The 19,624-nt window shown below is 44.4% G+C and overlaps 1 protein-coding gene across 3 annotated transcripts in view; it reads left to right on the plus strand.

Moving 5' to 3' along the window:
• The first annotated feature begins 381 nt into the window (after positions 1–381).
• Positions 382–19,624, plus strand: part of LOC137784005 (mediator of RNA polymerase II transcription subunit 13-like) — a 69,670-nt gene continuing 50,427 nt past the window's right edge. For all 3 annotated transcript variants that reach the window (XM_068574406.1, XM_068574408.1, XM_068574407.1), the window contains exons 1-2: positions 382–1,625; positions 16,532–16,769. In XM_068574406.1, coding sequence (XP_068430507.1) covers positions 1,554–1,625; positions 16,532–16,769 — 310 coding nt within the window. In that variant the 5' untranslated portion in view covers positions 382–1,553. The remainder of the gene's footprint in view (positions 1,626–16,531; positions 16,770–19,624) is intronic.

Consider the following 19,624-nt stretch of genomic DNA (forward strand, 5'->3'; position numbering starts at 1 on the left):
TTGGCCAAATGGGAAGGCGAGTCTCTGTAGTACGCTTCCGACCGCCATTACATTACAATGCTTGGTGGGCTGGACGACCGTGCGCGAAAAACTGCTACAGCGGCGCTTCGCGTGAAGCAAACCGACACCGAGGGCGAGGATGACACACTCGGGTTACGCGCACACTTATTTACCAATATAATAACACGCTCCGAGAGATAAACAACGGGCAAGGAGTCGCCGCTGAGGAAACCGTGCACATGTTGGGAGGATTTAATTCAATTATCAAATCATTTCTCGAGGAGGAGGAGGATTCGCTTTTTTTTTTTTTTTTTTTTTTTTTTTTTTTTTGTGTATAAATGTCGTGGTGGTTTATAAAGAGATCTGCGGCGTGCAGCATATTCTCCACGTCAGAGATCGGCGCCAGACAAGGACTGTCACTTTTGCTTAAACTGTGCATTTAAAAAAAAAAAAAAAGAGATTTTTTTGTGTGTGTGTGTGTGTGTGTGTGCAAGATTGTGGCCGCGAGAGGACGTTTCGTAATGATATAAAACTGAAAGGAAGGAAGGATTTTTTTTTTCTTGAAACCTCGGTCTACAGAAGCCTGCGTGTGTCGTTTTCCTGGCGGTGGAGTGTAAGAATAGTTTTTTTTTTTCTTCTCTTGTCTGTTCGCTTTGACTCATGGTTCGAGGTTACTGGGGAGCCCGCTCGACTTTGTCCGCCCCGCCACGGAGCAGCAGCACCGGGGGCTTTCCTTCCCCAGCGACCCCTCTCGTCCGTGGGCCGTTTCACTGAAGAGCAACAGAGGGATTAAACATTCCAGCTCGCAGCGCCTGTTCGCGCGAGGCGGACCGGGTTACATTGTGAGAGGGAACGCTTGTGGTAAGAAAGAAGGCTATAAATAGCTCATGCAATTCTCGAAAACTATCACAAGTGGTGCATCAGCTCGTGGAGCAGACGGAATCAGATCCCCCTGCATGTAACGTCTCGGCTTTAAGTTCGCCCGATTGCTTTGCACATCGCGGACGTGTGATCATTTTTTTTTTTTTTTTTTTTTAAAGAGAAGTTTTGTGTCCTTATTTCGCATTTTTTATGTAGTGGGGGGAGGCTGTTCCTCGGCGCGCAAGAAAAAGGAGATCGTTTCCTCATGGATTATGCTCATTTAATGATGAAACTACCAGCGGAAAGCCTGCTATGGAAGCGGGCTGATCGTCCTCTCCGTGTGGATTGAGATGGATCCGTCTCCGTGCCTCCCCGCCTTTGACAATGATCACGGTTGGAATCGCCTGACCTGGTTTGTTACAATGTTTTGATCCTCGCACACGCTTCGGATTTCCATTACAACATTACATCCGCTGTGGGGCTTCATGGATGCGTTGTGCACTTCTTTCTGAATACGCCCATTCCTCTCTGCCCGACACATCCCGAGTCTATTATCTGGACCTCTTGTGAGGTTATACGCCTGCCCGTCTTGGCAGCCTCGTCCGGGATCCGATTTGTCAGCCCTGCTCGGTGTTTATACCGATGTAGGATTTCGACATGCCCAGCGCTGACGACCCCAACGGCGGACGATTATGACTACAACAGCGAATTGGGTGGCTAACGGGGCAAGCCTTGAGGACTGCCACTCCAACATCTTCTCTCTGGTACAGTGTTCCCGTACATGCCTGTCTGTCACACACACACACACACACACACACACACACACACACACACACACACACACACACACACGCACACACACACACACACACACACACACACACGCGCGCGCGCGCAAGCCAGTTGTGATTGACAAGTCATAAGACCGTGGGAGGCACGCTTCAGTATGTGTCTGCTGCACAGAGGTGGACCAATAGCTGGTGTTGTTATATGCTAATCATTAACACTGGTTAATGGTCCGAGGAAAATGCAGCACATTTTTACCTCTAAGCCTGTTTAGAATAAGATACCTCTGGTAAAGAAAAGGAATAACAATGTTATCTGATTCAAAACATATCTCATAGAGCTTATAATACAATGTTGAAATGTTACCAAAACAAACGGGCCACTTGCTTTGGCGTGGGTTTAGCAGATAAACAATAGATTAACACTCATTTATCTCCATCCAGAGCACAGTGTGCGCTGGCCCTTGTCCTGCCTCCCTTTTTAAATAATAATTTAGCTGGAACTCTGTTACATTGCCAAGAAACTTACTTGTAGAGAAGGCGGGCTGCTGCCTCGCTTACATATTTATAAAGCCGGAGAATAAACAAGAGGGTTTCTGATCTTCAGGGAATGATAGTTTGATGTGCTGATGATCTTATGAAATTATCTCACCGGGTTTTTAATGGGAAGATTAGGCATCATTTTGTGTGAATGTGAACTCAGAAAAGCCACATTTTCAGATGTGTAATAAAATGTTGACACATGGCGGCATGCATCCAGCACACAGCGGAAACAACACTTTCACACAATAAAGGTGTTTCTTTAGACTTGCCAGGCAGTGTAATCCTTGCAGTAGTCGCTGGTTTTGAGGGCGGTGGAGATTGAACAGTGTGTTTTCATCCTGCAATCAGCGAGTTAACTGTCCTACTACAACAGGCAGCCGAGTGGAAAGGCATGCGGTAGACAGGCACAGGCTGCTGGGAACCACAACAACATGGGGGTCCTGAGGGCTTTTTAGGTGCTCGTGCAGGTTGTCCACCAGCTACAGCGGCCGCCCTCTGTTACACTACACAGGTCACACCTCAGCTGCAGAAAACACTTGTCTCATGGTATGGATTTAGCTTTTTCTGGTGGCTGGAGAAGAGAAAGAAACTGCTGTAGTTATCACACAGCTTGCAGAAATCTCTAACATTTCAAACAACACACCGGCACTATTTGTATTTTAACATCCTTTCTGACAGAAAGCAGGGAGGGATGAATTCTAAATATTATCATAAGCTACTCTGAAGCATCTTGTCTGAATTTCATTGCACTGGTTGCGAAAATGAATGTGACTGCGCTCCAGTATCAGACGTCTTAAATTCTCTCTGGCTGACACGCCGCAGTTGAAAACGTCTCCGTCAACGTCTCGGTCGAGGTTGCTCCCTCGTGGAAACAAGCTTTCATTCACTCGCCGTGGCGTGGTCGGCCGTGGTGACGGCCGCCGTGCACATCCCTTTCAAACGCGGGGAGAAAGAGACCATCCATCAGCCGGCTTGTTGAGAATATTTATGACTGGCTGGTGCCACAGAGGTTGCTCCCTGGCAGGGCTCCTACAGGGAAGTCCAAGACCCAACAAAACACTAATGACACACCAAGTGTCCTGGTTAGAGGATTCCACTGAGACAAAGAGACACGGGAGACGGACGCAGGAGGGATGCAGATTGCATCCTGATGGGGGAAAATGAGACATTTGTGCATGAAGAGGTCAAGAGGTGGAGGCTAAGTGCTGGTATTATCACTTGAATCCTGTGTGAGTATTAATCCTGCAGAAATATGTGTTTTATATCAGCAGTTATCTCAGTTATGATTATCCATGTGCGTTTGGCCACTTATTACTTGGTTTAGTGCGCAAACAGTTAGTTGATTAATTGAGTAGTTGTTCACGAGAAAATTGACCGGCAACAATTTTGATAATCTGTTAATAATTGGAGATGAAACATGCAAGAAATACCATGATTTACTCTGTGTTCATTGAACATGGATAATCTTTTGAGATTTTTGTTACCTTTGTTTCAGAAAATAAGGAATAAATAGGTAAAAAAAGGGAAAAGATAATGCTAATATCCGTTAGATGCAAGCATAACTTGGACTTTTAGAGTTCCATAAATGCCAAGAATACGACCTCTAATGTGAGATATTTATTGAACCTTTTCCACCAGGTCAGGTCACTCTCTTCTTGCTCAAAGGCCTCGTGGCTAACCGGTGAGCGCTCTGGTCTGACAGCCTGTCAAACAGCATTCCAGCTTGCACCCACCTTGTCCCTCACACACACTCACCGGCGTTTTTTTCAACCCACATCAATAAAAAGTACCTTTTAGGAAGCATAAGTGCCCATACTGTTGGGCTTTATGGAGGCACAGCAGATTGCTGTCCTGCGCTCTGTGAGACCGGTGTCACATACTTCAGATCGCTGCCATCGCACAACCCACAAAACAACTGTCTCGTGATGCCGGCGATCATCCGTCTGTGACGGAAAGCAAACGAGACGCTTGTAAGTGGGAGAAAAAAAAGATCCTGGCGTGCTCAGTCCAAGTGGCGAACGGAGGAGGGGAAGGGTGGAGGACGGGAGGAGAGACGGAGGAATGTTTTCCGGCGAAGCAGTGAGTAAGACTGCAGCGGAATCTGTTTTCATTTTAGGAAAGTATTATGACTGATGTGCATTTCCTAACTGCTCGCCTCAGCCTATTTAAGAGAGGAACGGTGAGAGTGAGACGGAGCGAGAGAGAAAATTAAAGAGGGAGGAACGTAATGAGAGAGAGAAGGGGAGAGAGAGAGAGAGAGAGAGAGAGAGCAAACAGTCATCTTTCTGTGGACTGGGCCAGTTGTTATGACGCCGACACCAGCCCGAGCCCCAGCCTGAATATGAAATGCAAGGAGACAGTCGAGAGCTTCACGACGCAGGACGCGCACGCGTGTGTGTGTGTGTGTGTGTGTGTGTAAACACTGTAAACCATCTAGACTCAGGAGACAAACTTCAAACACCCATCACATTATACACACACACAGACACACACACACACGGATACATTCACCAACACGGAGAAAGGGGGAAGAAATAAACACCCACGTGCACACACAAACATATGTATCACAAATGCAACACACATGCACACACTCAATCTTCCACCCACACTCGCATGTGTCGTCCTCGTTATTTGGGATACATCTTACACACCCCGAGGACGGCGTCCTGTACAAACACAGGTAGAATGCAGCACCCTTAATTAAAGGACATCCTCAGTCCCCTCAACCCCGGTAATTAAGTGTCCTCAAGTGGAGGTCTAATGTGACTCATTAGCCAAACTGTATTCCAATAGAGATCTTGCATGTATAATAATGCTACTGTGTGTTATGGAAATAGTGTGCTAAGAGACGAGGCGGGGAGAATAGCAATAACAGCGGCGTCTTGATTTATGGCAGGTGAGCGGCCGAGGCTTGTAAGAAGAAGCAGGTAATCAGGGACGGTGTCTTTTTTAATATGGGCTGTTTGCATGGCCTCGTTAATGGGGGTGGGAATTGCAAAGGATGCTTAGGGATGAGAAAGGGGCTGCGGTCGGATGAAGTGTGGGTCATCATTTGCCGGGCCATCGAATCGGTCGAGTGGGAGTTCACACAGGGCTGGTTTTGTGTTTTCGCTGATTCCTGCGTGTGTTATTTTCAACATCTTATTTAAGAAATCACAGCAACATCATTCCTTAAGGTTTTTCAAATTTTCAAATAAACCATGCCCACTAAATCAATGGGGAGCTACGTTTAATTCTGGCTGATGTATTGTTTAGTGCAGATATATGGATATCAGGGCAAGTGCTGATAAATAACAAGACACTGCAAAACAGACACACTGTAATTCAGAAAATCGTTGTTTCCATGACATTTATTTCTCCAGTAGAGCTTATTCTTGAATTGTGAAATGTCTAAATGTCATACTCCTTTAATAGAAGACTTTTAATATAATCTTTTGAATTATTAATATATGTTATTGTTATGTAAAATGTGTATTTGCCAAAAATATCACGATTTAGATTTTTTATTTTTTTTTGTCTGTCCGGCTGAACAAAAGCAGTTCTAGTGGGATTATTTTTCAATATGAATAGTCTGCAATGTGCATAGTTTTAATTGAAAAGATAAGGTCGATATTATATATTTTGTTATTGTCAACAACTGTCATAAAAGATTACAAATATTTTTTAGGGGGAATTAAAAAAAAAACACAATAAAGTTAAAATGCCTAAAAAAAACAAGTGAGGTGACTTAGATCTCTGTAACGCTCTATCTGTTATTCAGCTCCTGATATGAAGTAGGTTGCAGGTCGACTCTGTTCCCACAATCCAAAGACACATGTACATTATTACACGTGATATCTTTAAGGCAGGACGTGTCTGTGGAGGATCCGGGTTTCCGAAGCATCACCCTCGGCCTTCTGCGTGCCCGATGCGGCAGCTCCATCTGGTTGCTTCTCACCCGGCGGTGCGCCCCTTGCCACTTGATTGCCATTCTGACAGCCAGCACTGGGCTTCACCTTGAGACCGTTTTTTTATTTTGCTTCCGCCCACTAATCTGCCCCCGTCACTGCCGTGGGAACCTCTTGTCATCGCAACGGGATTCAACCCGGCAGTGGCCAACCTGTGTGAACACGGCTCTCTGTCTTTCAGATAAGGACACACGGGCTCCTCAAATAGTTATAGCGGAATGATTTGTGAACAAGGGATTGCTCACTTGGGGTCTCTGTTTTTACTACACATCTCTTTTCTATCTAATTCTTCCAGAGTGTAGTCATGGATCTTATCCGAGCGGTCGGGCTTGTCAGGGCTCCGCCACAGAGGTGAAGAACGGTTCAAAGGCAGGACGGGGGAGGGAGGGAACCACCGCTGGTGCCGGAGCTGGAAATGGGACGGGATGGGCAGGAGTATTTTGGAGCACGGTGGCTTGAGTGTGAAATATGTAAGCCCTGCAGTGCCAGCTGTGATCTATTCTTAGCGTCCGCTGGTGTTCCTGCGTGTGTGCAGGGCGACAGAAGGCTGAGCGGGGAAGGAGGATTGGTAGGAATGGACAGTAGCTGGTGCCACCAAGCGCTTGTGATTGCTGGAAAGTCAGCTATTTAGCTGTCATGTGCACTGATAGGCTGCCGGAGACACATATTTTAAACTGTGTTGCTGCGGAATTTCTGTGGTGGAAGAAGTCGATCCTTAAAATAAGTGAAAGTAACAATACCACATGGTACACATACTTCATCACAAGTCCTCCGCTTAAAAACGTGAACATGAGTCAGTGTCATCACGAGGGGTCCCACGATACGATATCGTCACGATACTTAAGTCCCCATATGATATTATCACGATACTGTGATACATTGAGTATTGTGATATATTGCGACCGCAAATTGTCCCCAAAGGAAAACTTTGTCGACAAAAAATAAATTGATTGTATTATTCTCGGACCAAAACGTTTAGAATTGATTCAATAAAAGATCGAGACTTGGCTTCCGTGTAAAGCCAGTTGGGTCATGATCATTTATATGTTCCGTGCTGCAAAGAAAACTCCTAAAAGGAACAATGGATTAGTTATTTAGAGGCATTTAAACCGGTTTTCAAGAGAACTTGTTTCAAGAATTTACAAGGAATCAGACTAAGAGAGATTGCTGCTCTTTAAAGATGTATATAAAAAACAATGATAGACATAAAGTACCTGCTTGCATCTCTTAAACAAATGCATTGCAATATTAGATACACCATTTTCCTCTTGACGTTGAACATCAAAGCAGCATAATATTTAATAAGTATTGTTTAGTGCAGATCAGAATTGCTCTTAAATACACAAGTAAATATATTTCACCACTGCTGAATACTTCTTTTGTCTTATGCAGCGAGACCCATTTTATCTCCTAAATGCTGTTTTTTTCTTCCCAATAACTCTACTTCTCCCCAAACTATTACATTTTGAATGCATGTGGCTGCAGCTACATGACCTCAAAGTCTGATGCCCGTAGTCTGATTGTAATTACATTCCAGAAACGGGTGAAGCTTGTGTTAGATGCTGCTGCCACTGCTCTTTGTGCCATCACATGATCTCTTTGCAATCTCCTCACCTGACCGCAGACACCTCGACAAAGAGAATTTCCTCAAAAGAAGATACTGACCTGCTTGTAACTGGGCAAATATTTCCTGCAAGCCAGACAGCTTTGCCAATAACATGGCTGGCTGGGATTCAATTGCAGTTAAAGCACACTTAGGTTAAAGGGGCTCTTTTTGGAGCTGCAAAACAAGGGAGAGAGAAAACATTAATGTTGGCTGCTGTGCTGTTGCAAATTCTAATTATCATGTGTTCATGTTCCATTGAGAGATTATCTGCGACCAATCAGACCGGTACTTGATGAGAACAAACACATTATGTGTGGACTGTTGATTCACAGCCGTTTGTGGCGCATTGATTCTCCCGGCCCTGCCAAAACGGCGCTCTCTCTCATCTCGAATTAGACAGACACCCATGATTTTTTCAGATGCGAATGAGAATTTGTACAGCTCAATTTAAGTCCTGGCTTGCCTCATAGAACAAATGGACTTTGCAGTATAGGAGTGAGACACAAAGGGTTTGATGGAGTGTTTAACAGCCATGACTGAGTGAGCATGGAGCTGCAGGGCGAAGTGTTTAGGCAGAGCGGCGGTGACAAACATATGAACATGCCATGGTCGCATTGTGTGTTGTAAAGAGGGAATAGGCAGGGAAGGAGGACTTGAGTGGCATTACATAATGTATGTGTTTGTGTGTGTGTGTGTGTGTGTGTGTGTGTGTGTGTGTGTGTGTTGGACATGTTAGCAGAAGTGCAGTGGACTTTTACTGTTAAAGCTCTGATTGGCTTCCACTCCCATAAGCAAACAGATTAGAGACAGCAGCCAGGTGAGTTGCAGGTTGAAACCTGTTCAGGTGTGACCGATGCTGAAGTCCACACACACACACACACACACACACACACACACACACACACACACACACACACACACACACACACACACACACACTTACACGTACACATCTGCAGACAGAGGCATCTGCGCTTTCCAGTTTTTCTCCTTTTTATATTTTGTTTATCTGGTGTGTAATGAAACAAGGAGAAGTCATGCTGATTTATGCAGCGCTGTCATTTGATCTGAAATGCCATCCCCGTGGAAAAAATCAATGCAGGAAATTACAAGCCAAATTAGATATTTTTCATACTGCTTATGCTCCATTTGCCCAATTCCAGGAACAATCAGACTATTAACTACTTGTAGGCATTTCAGACGCCTCCATGCAGGGCTAATTGTACAATTACTGCGTTGAATTCTCTCATTCTCTCGCTGCAGAAAGTCAGTGGGTAACCCTATACCACAATGTTCATATCTTGGCTCCTGGTAATCCCAGGATTTTCCTGACGCATGTATGACATGCTTGATAATATCTTCAGCCAAATTTGAGCTTATAAATTCCAGCTTTGAGGGAACAAACGGAGGTGTAGTTGTGCTCAGGAGAGACAACGCGCATCCCGAGACGTCCACGACGCTCCTTTGTGATTTTTTTGTGAGTAAAGTAACCACAGAAGTGCTTGAAATATTATATTTCCACTGTAGCCCTGGAGACAGAAATCTCTAAAATTGAATACCTTGCTGAATTCCTATGGATGTTGTACGTTGCCTAGCGACGGTTTTTACTTTTTCTCTCCGTCTTGTGTTTTTCCTTCTTTACGATCCTCCGTTTTTTCTTTTCTTTGTGTCTTTCGCTCATTCCCAGCTCCCCGTGGCTTGTCACGGTTGATTAAGTTACACCGGAGACACTAGTAAAGCAGAGACTGGTTTATTTATTTGCACGTTAATAATTTAGGCTAAGCAGGGCCACTGCTTTAGCCGGTCCCATCACGCTTTAAAAGCGGCCTGACGCTGCAGCTTTGTGCTGCTTTATTTGCCAAATGGCTGGGGATCCTGTCAGCTCTTTTTCCGGCGCTGCAGTGCACTGGACGCGGTGTCTCGCCGTCCTCATTGGTCTTCCTGCCGCCGTCGCCTCCCGCCTCTCTTTGTGTCAGGTGAGAAGTCGTGGCTTGATGGAGGCTTTCTGCAGCGTGATTGGCAGCTCTATCCGTCACTCAGCCCTGGGGACTCGGCGCTGCTCTAATTAGGTCGCTTGGCTTGCTCACCTCCCAGGGCTGGATGCTGCGGCGGAACACAGATCAAATGACGGTCCCCTTGTTTTGTAGGGACTTGAATAGGTGGCGGCAGAAGGCGGAGGAAAAGCATCTGTTTAGTGGCTGCGGGCCCCAGAGGCCTTCCTTCTACACCTGTTTGGTGCTTTTGTTTGCTCTCGCTCGCAGACAAGTGCAGTAATGTGCATCGCTCTTCATTTGCGGTGGAAAATGCCAGAGGGAGCGCGATTCCTGGCGGGTTAATTTGATTTCAACGGGTTAATTGATGAAGGGGGAGCCGTTGCCTGTTCTGATTTCTGCCACCGGCTCTTCTAACTGGTGACTCCTCACGGCCGACTTAGAAACACGGCCACCTTCATTATCTTTGTTCATCGTGGTCCCTCCCCCCCCCCTCCCACTTGTTTCTTCATTAAACCTGCCAGTTCTGATGCTTTCAAAAAAAGTTGTTAAAATCCCTAATATCTCACTCCTGGTTGGAGGTGTCTAGTGGTAACAACAGGTGTGGTTTAATATGATGGAAAACTCTTTGAGAAACTATCAGGATGATAACAGAAGAGCAATCTGTTGTATCTGTTCACAGTGCGGCCGAACAAACTCATCTCACTTTAATAAAGAAGTCAATCTCGTGTCTTTTCCTCTCGCCGTGAGCATCCACCATCAGACGTCTTGCAGTGAACAGTGCGAGTGTTTCCACACAACAGAAGAGAGCCGGTTGGTTATTTTTAAACTAGTCTCGGTTGTTTAAGTTTTTCCAAAATGACAGTTGTCTTGTTTAGTTGATGTATTTATTTTGTGCACCAACTCATTTCATCTTCCTGCTTCACAGTAAACGGTGAATGCCGGATGACATGTTTTCAATGTATTGTTGTTTTCTTGGGTTGAATTGAGCGTGAAAAATGGCCACTAACAATGAAACCCACATTACACAACATGTAAATTACATTATTGAAAGAAGCAGACCATAAATAGTGTCAAAAAATCTATTTGATTTATTGAATATTGTACGGATTGTAACTTTTAAACTAAAGTGTTTCTGCTGAAACTTCATATAAGTTGTATTGGGTCAATTCTCTCACAGTGTTTGTTAGAATACAATCAATTGTGGCTTGTTCTTTGACGTCGAACCAAAGAGAGATGGAGAGTGTTGCATTGTGTCTGACGAAGACCACGAGTCTTATCGGAAGACTCTCAGCTGGCATCACAAAGCCCACCCCAAGTATTGGCAGCTTGTCAAGCGTCTAAACTGATTTGACGCTGATGAGAAAGCTATGCCACTCTGACAGAATAAGTGTTTCACTTGTGACAGAGTAGGTAAAACTGCTGATACAAGCTGTCTCTCAATTGCCTAAAGTGCCTCCTTTGTCAGACTATCATACTGCCAGGCTCTTACGCCGGTGTGAGATTCCTACAGAAGCGGGATCTCTCCTGGATGGCGTTCTCATGCGCGCTCTGTCGGCTTTGATATCGCACTCGACTCACTAGAGTCCACTTAGATGAAAATGTTCCCATGAGCTGCAATTCTGATATGAAATTATCCTGAATGAAGCTTAAACATATGCATACAAACAGATTAAATGCACTTTTTTTCCCTGAGTGTTTTCTGTAAACACTGTCTGTCATTTCTCTTTTAGTCGACGTTGCATATTTATGGAAGCATTATCAAAAAGTCATTTGTCTCGAAAGTGAATGGACGCGCTCTACATGTTTGGATGTGCTGTCATTACATGCCTGTCTCTGTCCCCGGCAGCTGCTCAGCCTCGTCTGTGTGGAAGACGTCCAACACAAACATACGTTCAGCTGCACGTTGGGAAGTTTAGGAGGTCCGCTCGAAAGGTCCCGCCAGTTTTTTCTGAGAAAGAACAGGAGGAGAGAAAATATTTTCAGTCTGCGGGAGCGTTCATGCAAAGTGCATGTCAAGTGTGTTTTCCTCTCCGCGTTGCTATCGAAGTAGCGTCGGTTTCCTCTGCATTGTAAAGCTGTACGCTTGAAACAATAAGCAGTATGACGAACCTTTTGGATTCTACTTTCTGTCGAGGTCACATGGTCCATCCAGTGCTTTCTGTTTGAGCATTGTACGCCAAAGATTAAAGCTCTGACTTCCATATTTCCTCTTGATTGCAAGCACATGTCTGGCGCCCGGAGGTTGACCTCTGGTTGGAATACAGATTACGTTTTTTCCCCAAGCTGGAGCTGAGTCCACCTTATATACAGGAAATTATTTTTCACTATCCGGGTTTAAGTTTAGGTTTGAAAATAGATGTTCAAAGAATATAAAAGCTTTTAAAGTAATAGAGTCCACCTTACCGCCAGAAACAGGAAGAGGGGTTTTAATAGAAGACCACAAATAGAGCACACATTTCCACCTCCTCTGTGCTATCACAGAACATCTTCAGGAAACATAAGGTCGGCTGTTATATTTTCTCTGTTTACTTGACAAAAAGACATAAAAAGAGGAATAACACAAAGTGGAGAGGGAGAGCGTGAGCTACTCCGGGGTGTATTCAATAGGCATCCGTGACAGTGAGAGAGTGCTGAGAGAGGAGGGCGAGAGTGGAGACGAGTAAGATAATAGAGGTGAGAGTGAGGTCAAAGCTTTGGTCTGTCTTTGGCAAAGGGAGGAAAACGCTCTTGTTTTTGGTCCTGCACTCAATCAGAGCGAGCTAACCAACAGCACAAGAGGCTCGGGGAAGTGCCAGCTTTATTGACAGGGAAACAAAATCCGCCTTCTTTTTCCTCGACCTCTTCCCCTTTTTTACCCCCGTGGTCACTTTTTAAAAGAGACGGAGAACCTCCGCCTAGAATAATCGTTGATTTGCTCTTTTCCCGCGTTGAAGGATCGTGCGGCGCTCGCTGCGCTGAGCACACATTTGCTTTCCCTTTTGTCTGCGAGTTAAACACACGTATAGTCACTGTGGTGACACAAAAATACATTTTTGTCACAGATTAATGAGAAAATCACAGTTGCTTATGCTATTACAATATTGCTGCAGTTTCTACCTGAAACAGCACTTATTAGGCCAGTGCTTGGTATAATTTATCGTCACACAAAAAATGTATTATATCTAAATATTCTGAGCAGCAATTCTGAAACATTCCCCCCTGTTTCTTTCATGAATAATATTGAAAGAACTAAAAACAAATATTAAAGGTTATTTTTATTTGTGGGACAGGGACTGTCACCGGAGATAATAAGGACACGTTTGACAGTTTGCTTTTAGCTTTCTCTCGTGTGTTACAAGTGATAATTTATTCATACAAATGTAAGAATTGGCTGTGTGTTTTAACACTGGTTTTACTGCGACGCCACACTCTCCATACATGGAGGCAGATTTGATCTGTCATCAATGACAAAAAACTGGACATCAGCCGGAAAATCTGTCTGCCTCCTGATGCATGTCAGTGTCTTTGAGCACTTCTGGTCTGCGCATCATCACAGCTGTTGTGCGTGATGCGCGCGAGAGAGTGTGTGTGTGTGTTAGTGTTTGTGTACAGGCATGTGTTTGGATCTGCCCGGGAGCATGTGACTGTAGCCCTGCTCTTCTTCCTGCAACTGTGCCACAGCTAATCCTCCCCAGGAGTTCAGCGGGGTGTTGGGTTTAGTGCGTTACACATGGCCAACAAATACACAGCACCTGTGTTTGAAAGACATTTAGCGCGATAAGTCACCTGGAAATACAACTTGTTATTGGAGGAATAATAGACCTCGGGCCATATTGCTGCACGAGAAAGTGAACGGGTCTCTGCCTTGGAGCCATCCTCCGCTCGGAAATGTGTTTTGCTTATAGTTATTGCACTTGAATGTTTGACCTTCACTGTGAGGGATTATGTATGTGCAGTGTGACACGAGAGGGCTGATATCCGTTGCTGTGCACTCACCTTACATCTCTGATGATATTACAGTGAGTTTGATATTGATCTGGTATGTGACACACGTGTGATGGCTGCATCACACGTGTGTTACAGGATGCACACAAACACACGCACACACACTGAGGATGGACATTTCATTGTAAGAAATAGGAGACACGATAGTCAAGCAGTTAAACACTTTTAAAACAAAAATAGTGTCATGGATGCTTGATTTTTCAATGAGAGAAAGAGGAGATACAACTGAAGGAATTCAGGAAATAACTACAAAAAGCATGGCCATGTTGGTTGGTTGGCCTTTGGTCCAAGACTGAAACAGCTTTGATTGTGGTAAAATGAGACATTTAGAAGATAGAAGATAAACCCTACTGACTGATAACGTGACTTTTTCTCTTGCGCATTGGGTGGATTGCCATTTATGTCACCCTGAGGAGGAACACAGCTGATCTCTTAGCTGCATCATCAGGTCAACATTTTACAATGTCCAAAAATATTGATGATATTTGTCTGACTAAATAGCTGCACATTCAATGTCATTCCCATCAGCCTTAGCTGCACTGTGTGTTTAGTGTTAATTGGCTAACGTGTCACACTAATGTGGTGGACATTTGCAAACATTACACCTGCTGTACGGCAGCTTTGTTATCGTGAGCATGTCGGCATGCTCATGTTAGCATTTAGCTGAACGCATCGGCGTGTCCGAGTACAGCCTCATAGAGCTCATGAAAGCAAGCAGGGGATTTAAAAAAAAAACAACAACACATGTCTAGAGGGGATCTTTAACAACCAATTCAGCAGAGAGCGTGATGCGAGATGTGTTGCCTCATAAAACCAACAACTGGTGCGCCTTTTTATTGTGAATACATTTTTTTTGACATTTCACTTCTCCTCGCCTGCTCGTCTCCGCTCCTGATTCAGTAGCGGCAGACAGCTGTGTCAAACAGCGGAGGAACTTTTGACATTGACTGGGAGTGACGAGGCAGTGCGAGCAGATGTCTTCCTCTTTTTTTGCTTTGGAAGAAGCAGCATCCTTGACCTTGTCATGGCTCATTTTAGGGCTCGGCTTATCACAGCGCCAATGTTTATACCTCCCCATTACACACACTGTCATTACAGGAAGGGACATGCTTGTAATTATGGGTGCAGTCTGCAGTCAGGTGGGTGTTCATGGGGGGTCATGGACATACCTTGATGCACACACACTTATAAGATGCTGCGGTGTGTGTGTGTGTGTGTGTGTGTTTCTAGAACATGCACAGACTTCCTCAAAAGCAAGGTTTTGGCGAGATTCTGGATTCTGGACACTGAAAACACACACAAGCGTAGTTGGTCTCTCTCTCTCTCTCTCTCTCTCTCTCTCTCTCTCTCTCTCTCTCTCTCTCTCTCTCTCTCTCTCTCTCCGGTCATCAAAGCCGTGGAGCCTCCTTTTCTTCACCCACTCAAAGACAGTGCAGGCTTTGATTATCTTGGAGCTGCTCCTTTCTACCTGTACCCGTGTTAAAAAATGGGTCAGTATTTTTTTTTTTGTCTCTCCGTCTGTCTCGGGTGTCTTGGCGCCCGAGCCAGTGTGTGCCAAACGTGATCCTCACAGCTGGGTGAACATAGGGGAGGAGGGCAGCGCAACGCACCGCGATACCTCCACTCCCCCCGCCAGCCCCCCCCCCCCCCCCCACCCCCGCCTGCCAAATCTCCGTCCTGTTCAACAATGCCTTTTGTGCGGCTCGACTCATTCATGCAGAAATACAAACACAAGGACACAAACAAACATGAAATAAGAGTTTTTCCAAAGCACACATGAGCATCACAGGGGTACCAACCTGTCTGTGTGTGTGTGTGTGTGTGTGTGTGTGTGTGTGTGTGTGTGTGTGTGTGCATATGTGTGCTCATTTACAAAATGTACAATCATGGAAGTAAAAGTCACTAAATGTGTAATGCTGGAGAGCCTCCAGTCGGCTGTAGTCAACATAAACATAATCATCCCATCGGATTACATGGAGAAGATGTCAGCTGTCGTTGACCCCCAACATGTCTTCCTCTCCTCGCGCCTCCCTCTCTGCAGCTCCTTTCTCTATTGCAATGCTCTTCCTCCTGCTGTAGTTAATTCCCTGCATTTCACTCAAGGCCTCCTTTTATGTCTCGCCGTCACTCCCCGCCTCTTCTCTCCACACACTTTATCGTATCTTTACAGCAGCTAGTGAAGGTTTCGGTTAAATAACAACACAACAGGGAGATGTTAACTATGTTGAAACATTTACACGAGGATCATAGCCGTGTAAACAGGGAGCCAGTGAAAATATAACATAATTGGACAGAAGCAGCGCAGCTATTGATTGAGTCAGCATTGTCTGCTGCTCTCTTTCATGTGCGAGAAATCTATGTTTACTGAAGTGCAATACTTCAAGGTTAACACAGCACTAATAAGGCTGCTATCACTTAATGGATTCATGCATAAGGGCTGTGGTTCTTCTTCCATCTGCTGGCTGCAAAATGTTAGATAGTGAATTGTAAACATGCTTCTTGAAGTCCTTGATTAACAATAATTAATTACAGTTATATATGCCATTCATGTTTGCAACTAAAGATACTTTTCAGGTTGAAAATATCTACTGATTATAAAAGCAGTACATTGGAGAGCCTTGAATAAGAGAATATGCTGTGTTTTTGCTTGAGGAATTACTTCATAGATTTTTCAAATGATTGCTTATTATCTGTGAATCAACGGCACTGCTCGCACAAACAATGCTGTATTATATTTTCCTGTTGTTGAATGGACCGTTCACAGCGTTAATCATTTATCTCTCTCTCCTCCTCCTCCTCCTCCCGCAGGCGGAGCTGACGGGCATTAAATGGCGTTGCTACAGCTTCCGCGGCAGCGGGGAGTACGGGCCGGTGATCTCCGCCCCGGCCCAGGACGACCCGGTTCTGCGCAGCTTCATGCGCTGCGTTCAGGCCAACCTGCTGTGCGTCTGGCGGCGCAAAATCAAGCCCGACGCCAAGGAGCTGTGGATCTTCTGGTGGGGCGAAGAGCCCAACCTCTCTGATGTCATTCACCACGAGCTGGAAGGTGAGGAAGAAAATGATGAGAGCGTCTTTCTCCTACCCGTCTCAGTTATTCCTTCTCTTCAGCTTCTGTTTACGGTCTGAAAGCTGCAGACTGTTTCACTCTTTGGTTGCTTTTTACTATGTTGCGTTGGATTACATCGACTGAGCAATGACTTGGAATACAGGCGACCAAAACTGACTGAAGTAGTGAGATACGTGTTGTGTTTAGATGTACTGTTTGACTTGTGTGAGTATCATGTACATGTAGTGTTTTTTAGTACAACAAAGCGCCTGCATGTTCTCCAGCAGCTGTATTGTCTAACACAGAGCGGCGTTCACTTCTATGCAGATTCAAGCTGTTTAGTCTGCTGCAGATTCACGCTGCCTGCGCTTTGCTCTGGATGTGTAGGGTGCATCGGTCTAGTCCTGCATTTGAGCCTCATATAGCACATATCTGACTTGTGTTTGCTTTGCAACTCAAGTGTTTATACGCTGCTTCGAGACTATCACTATGATGAAGCACACAGCGAGGAGGAGCTTTTTCCTCACCAGTATTTACTGTGTGTGTGTGTGTGTGTGTGTGAATGTGTTAGTGAAAATTACACTGAGATATCTCACTTGAGAGAGTGCTACTGTCAGCAGTATTGTCCCTATTTATAGAAACATTTTCATTATCTCACTGCGCACGTGTGTAGAAGTCTAACATATTGACTAAGCCTCTGGAAGACAGGGAGAGGAGGAAGCAGGAGAGGGATTATATTGGGTTTGGTTTAGCAGAACAACAGTCATGGGGGAGAGAAAAAAGCAGGAATATTTGATGGAGAGGTTGAAGCAATAGTGAGAATTTCAGTCCTTACTTCTGAAAGCTGACTTGATGTGAAAAGGCCTCACAGGCACTGCAGCAGATATTTGACAGATGTTCTTACTGCTGTTGGGGAGAGCCCGTTACTCAGACTGCACCAGGATGTCTAATGGAGAAAGATACGGTGTACATTTCAATTGAGTTTTCTTTGCATCAATAGGAGACGCCGGGATAACTCACTTCTCCGCTTCGCCCCCCCCAAAAAAGCCAAACATCCAAACCATGCCTTTAATCATGTAATGGCGAACGTCATCCGACTCTGATGTGAAATGTCCTTTTTGATCATTTGATTCTGTAATGCTCACTGATCTTAAAAGAACCACAGAGGAGGATAGCGATCACGGAAAACACACGCAGAGTCGGTGTGATGAGCTCGGTGGCAGGAATTGGGCATCCAGAGCCAAACATGCATCACAAGAAGCCGCATAGCAAGTATGTACCGGTCTGACATTTTGGCATTACCTCACCAATTTGTAGGCTGTCACAGCTGGCAGCCGAAACTGTCAAATATAACTCCCCTTGAGTAGCACGTTGAGATCTAAAGAAGTTAATAATAATCTCTGCTTATTCTCTTTATATTTTACAGCTATTGATCATTTCGGGTTGAAGATGTGTCAGCCTGAAGGATTTGTTTCTATAGCTATGCAGATTGAGGACATGTACTCGCCTAATGCTCAATTTAACACATTTACACGGAGAAGTAATACAGTATATTACTCTGAATCAAGTCAAATTGTTTTGGTGGAGTATATTTTATAAGAAGAAACAATTCAATTTGAAGGCTTTGACTTTTGTACATTTTGACATTTTGCTGGTTTTCGTGTTTATTTTTGAAATTGTCTGATTGATGAATCAATTCACGAAACAGCAGAAAACTGTGAAAATATTCCGTCACAATCTCCTTGAGTTAAAGTTGTTGATGTCTTGTTTTGCCAGCTCGACTGTTCAAAACTCCCAAATATGCTATTACATTCTCAATTGGGATGCTTGTTTGACGTTTTTGGTTTGAAAAATGGCGAAATGTTGTGAAACTGATGAAACTCTGAATATGCCTAATGGACATTCAAGTCTCTGAATTCACCACCACTAATTACCACTAATCAACACTATACTGGGCTGCTATGGAGAGCCAGTGCTAGTGTGAAGGGACTCTTCATCAGGATGACTATCAAATACACACACACACACACACACGCACACACACATGCTGCATACAATTATGACAACACGACTTCCGTAATTCTAGTGTAAAATCTCAGAGGTTTCCCTGTCTCGTATGAGGCAGTAGAAATAGCACTTGGGGTGTGAGAACAAGTTGATCATTGTTAATTAAAGCTTGATTTCCTCCAAATTAGAATCAGTTGTAACACAGGGACAATCTGTGTTTTAATGAGTCTTAAGGAGCTGCACACCTGCATTTCTGTTTGCTGAGGGAATGTTTTATGTGGTCGATTTCTCTCCTTCATGTCGCCTTGACTTCTTCCTCTCTTCTTTCCTCGGTGTCAGTCCGCCCCTCCTGTGACTTCCCCCTTTGGTCGTTACATGAACAAATCTATTGACAGAAGCAAAGTAACCTGAGATGTGATGCGTGAAAACATACATGCAATGTTAGAGCTTTAAGCTTCAGTTTGAAGGCCGCGTTTGCATTATGTGGAAAATATCTTTCCTCCTATTTTGACGAAAGGTTCAAGATGCTCGTTAAATACAGCAGTGGACTCACCACCATGTAAAGTATTCAGTTTCTCCTCCTCTTTAAAACAAAAAGTACTCACAGTCACTGTCTTCTCTAATCTTGTTCTCAGTCTGCAGTATATACAACCTCACAATCAAATGAAGAGGAGAAGCCAGTTAACAACAATAACAAAGCAGCAGATTTGTACAAGAAACTGTTGTTTGTATTCTTACTCATCCGTTCAGAAATGCTGATTTACACACATTTTGACTGAACAGCTAAAGCGGTCAGCTCGCCAGAGACTTTCAGTGTGGTTAAATTATATATATATATATATATATAT

This window comes from Clinocottus analis, unplaced genomic scaffold (genome assembly GCF_023055335.1).
Source record: "Clinocottus analis isolate CAN_PGR_092001 unplaced genomic scaffold, fCliAna1.0.p SCAF_13, whole genome shotgun sequence".
Taxonomy (NCBI): domain Eukaryota; kingdom Metazoa; phylum Chordata; class Actinopteri; order Perciformes; family Cottidae; genus Clinocottus; species Clinocottus analis.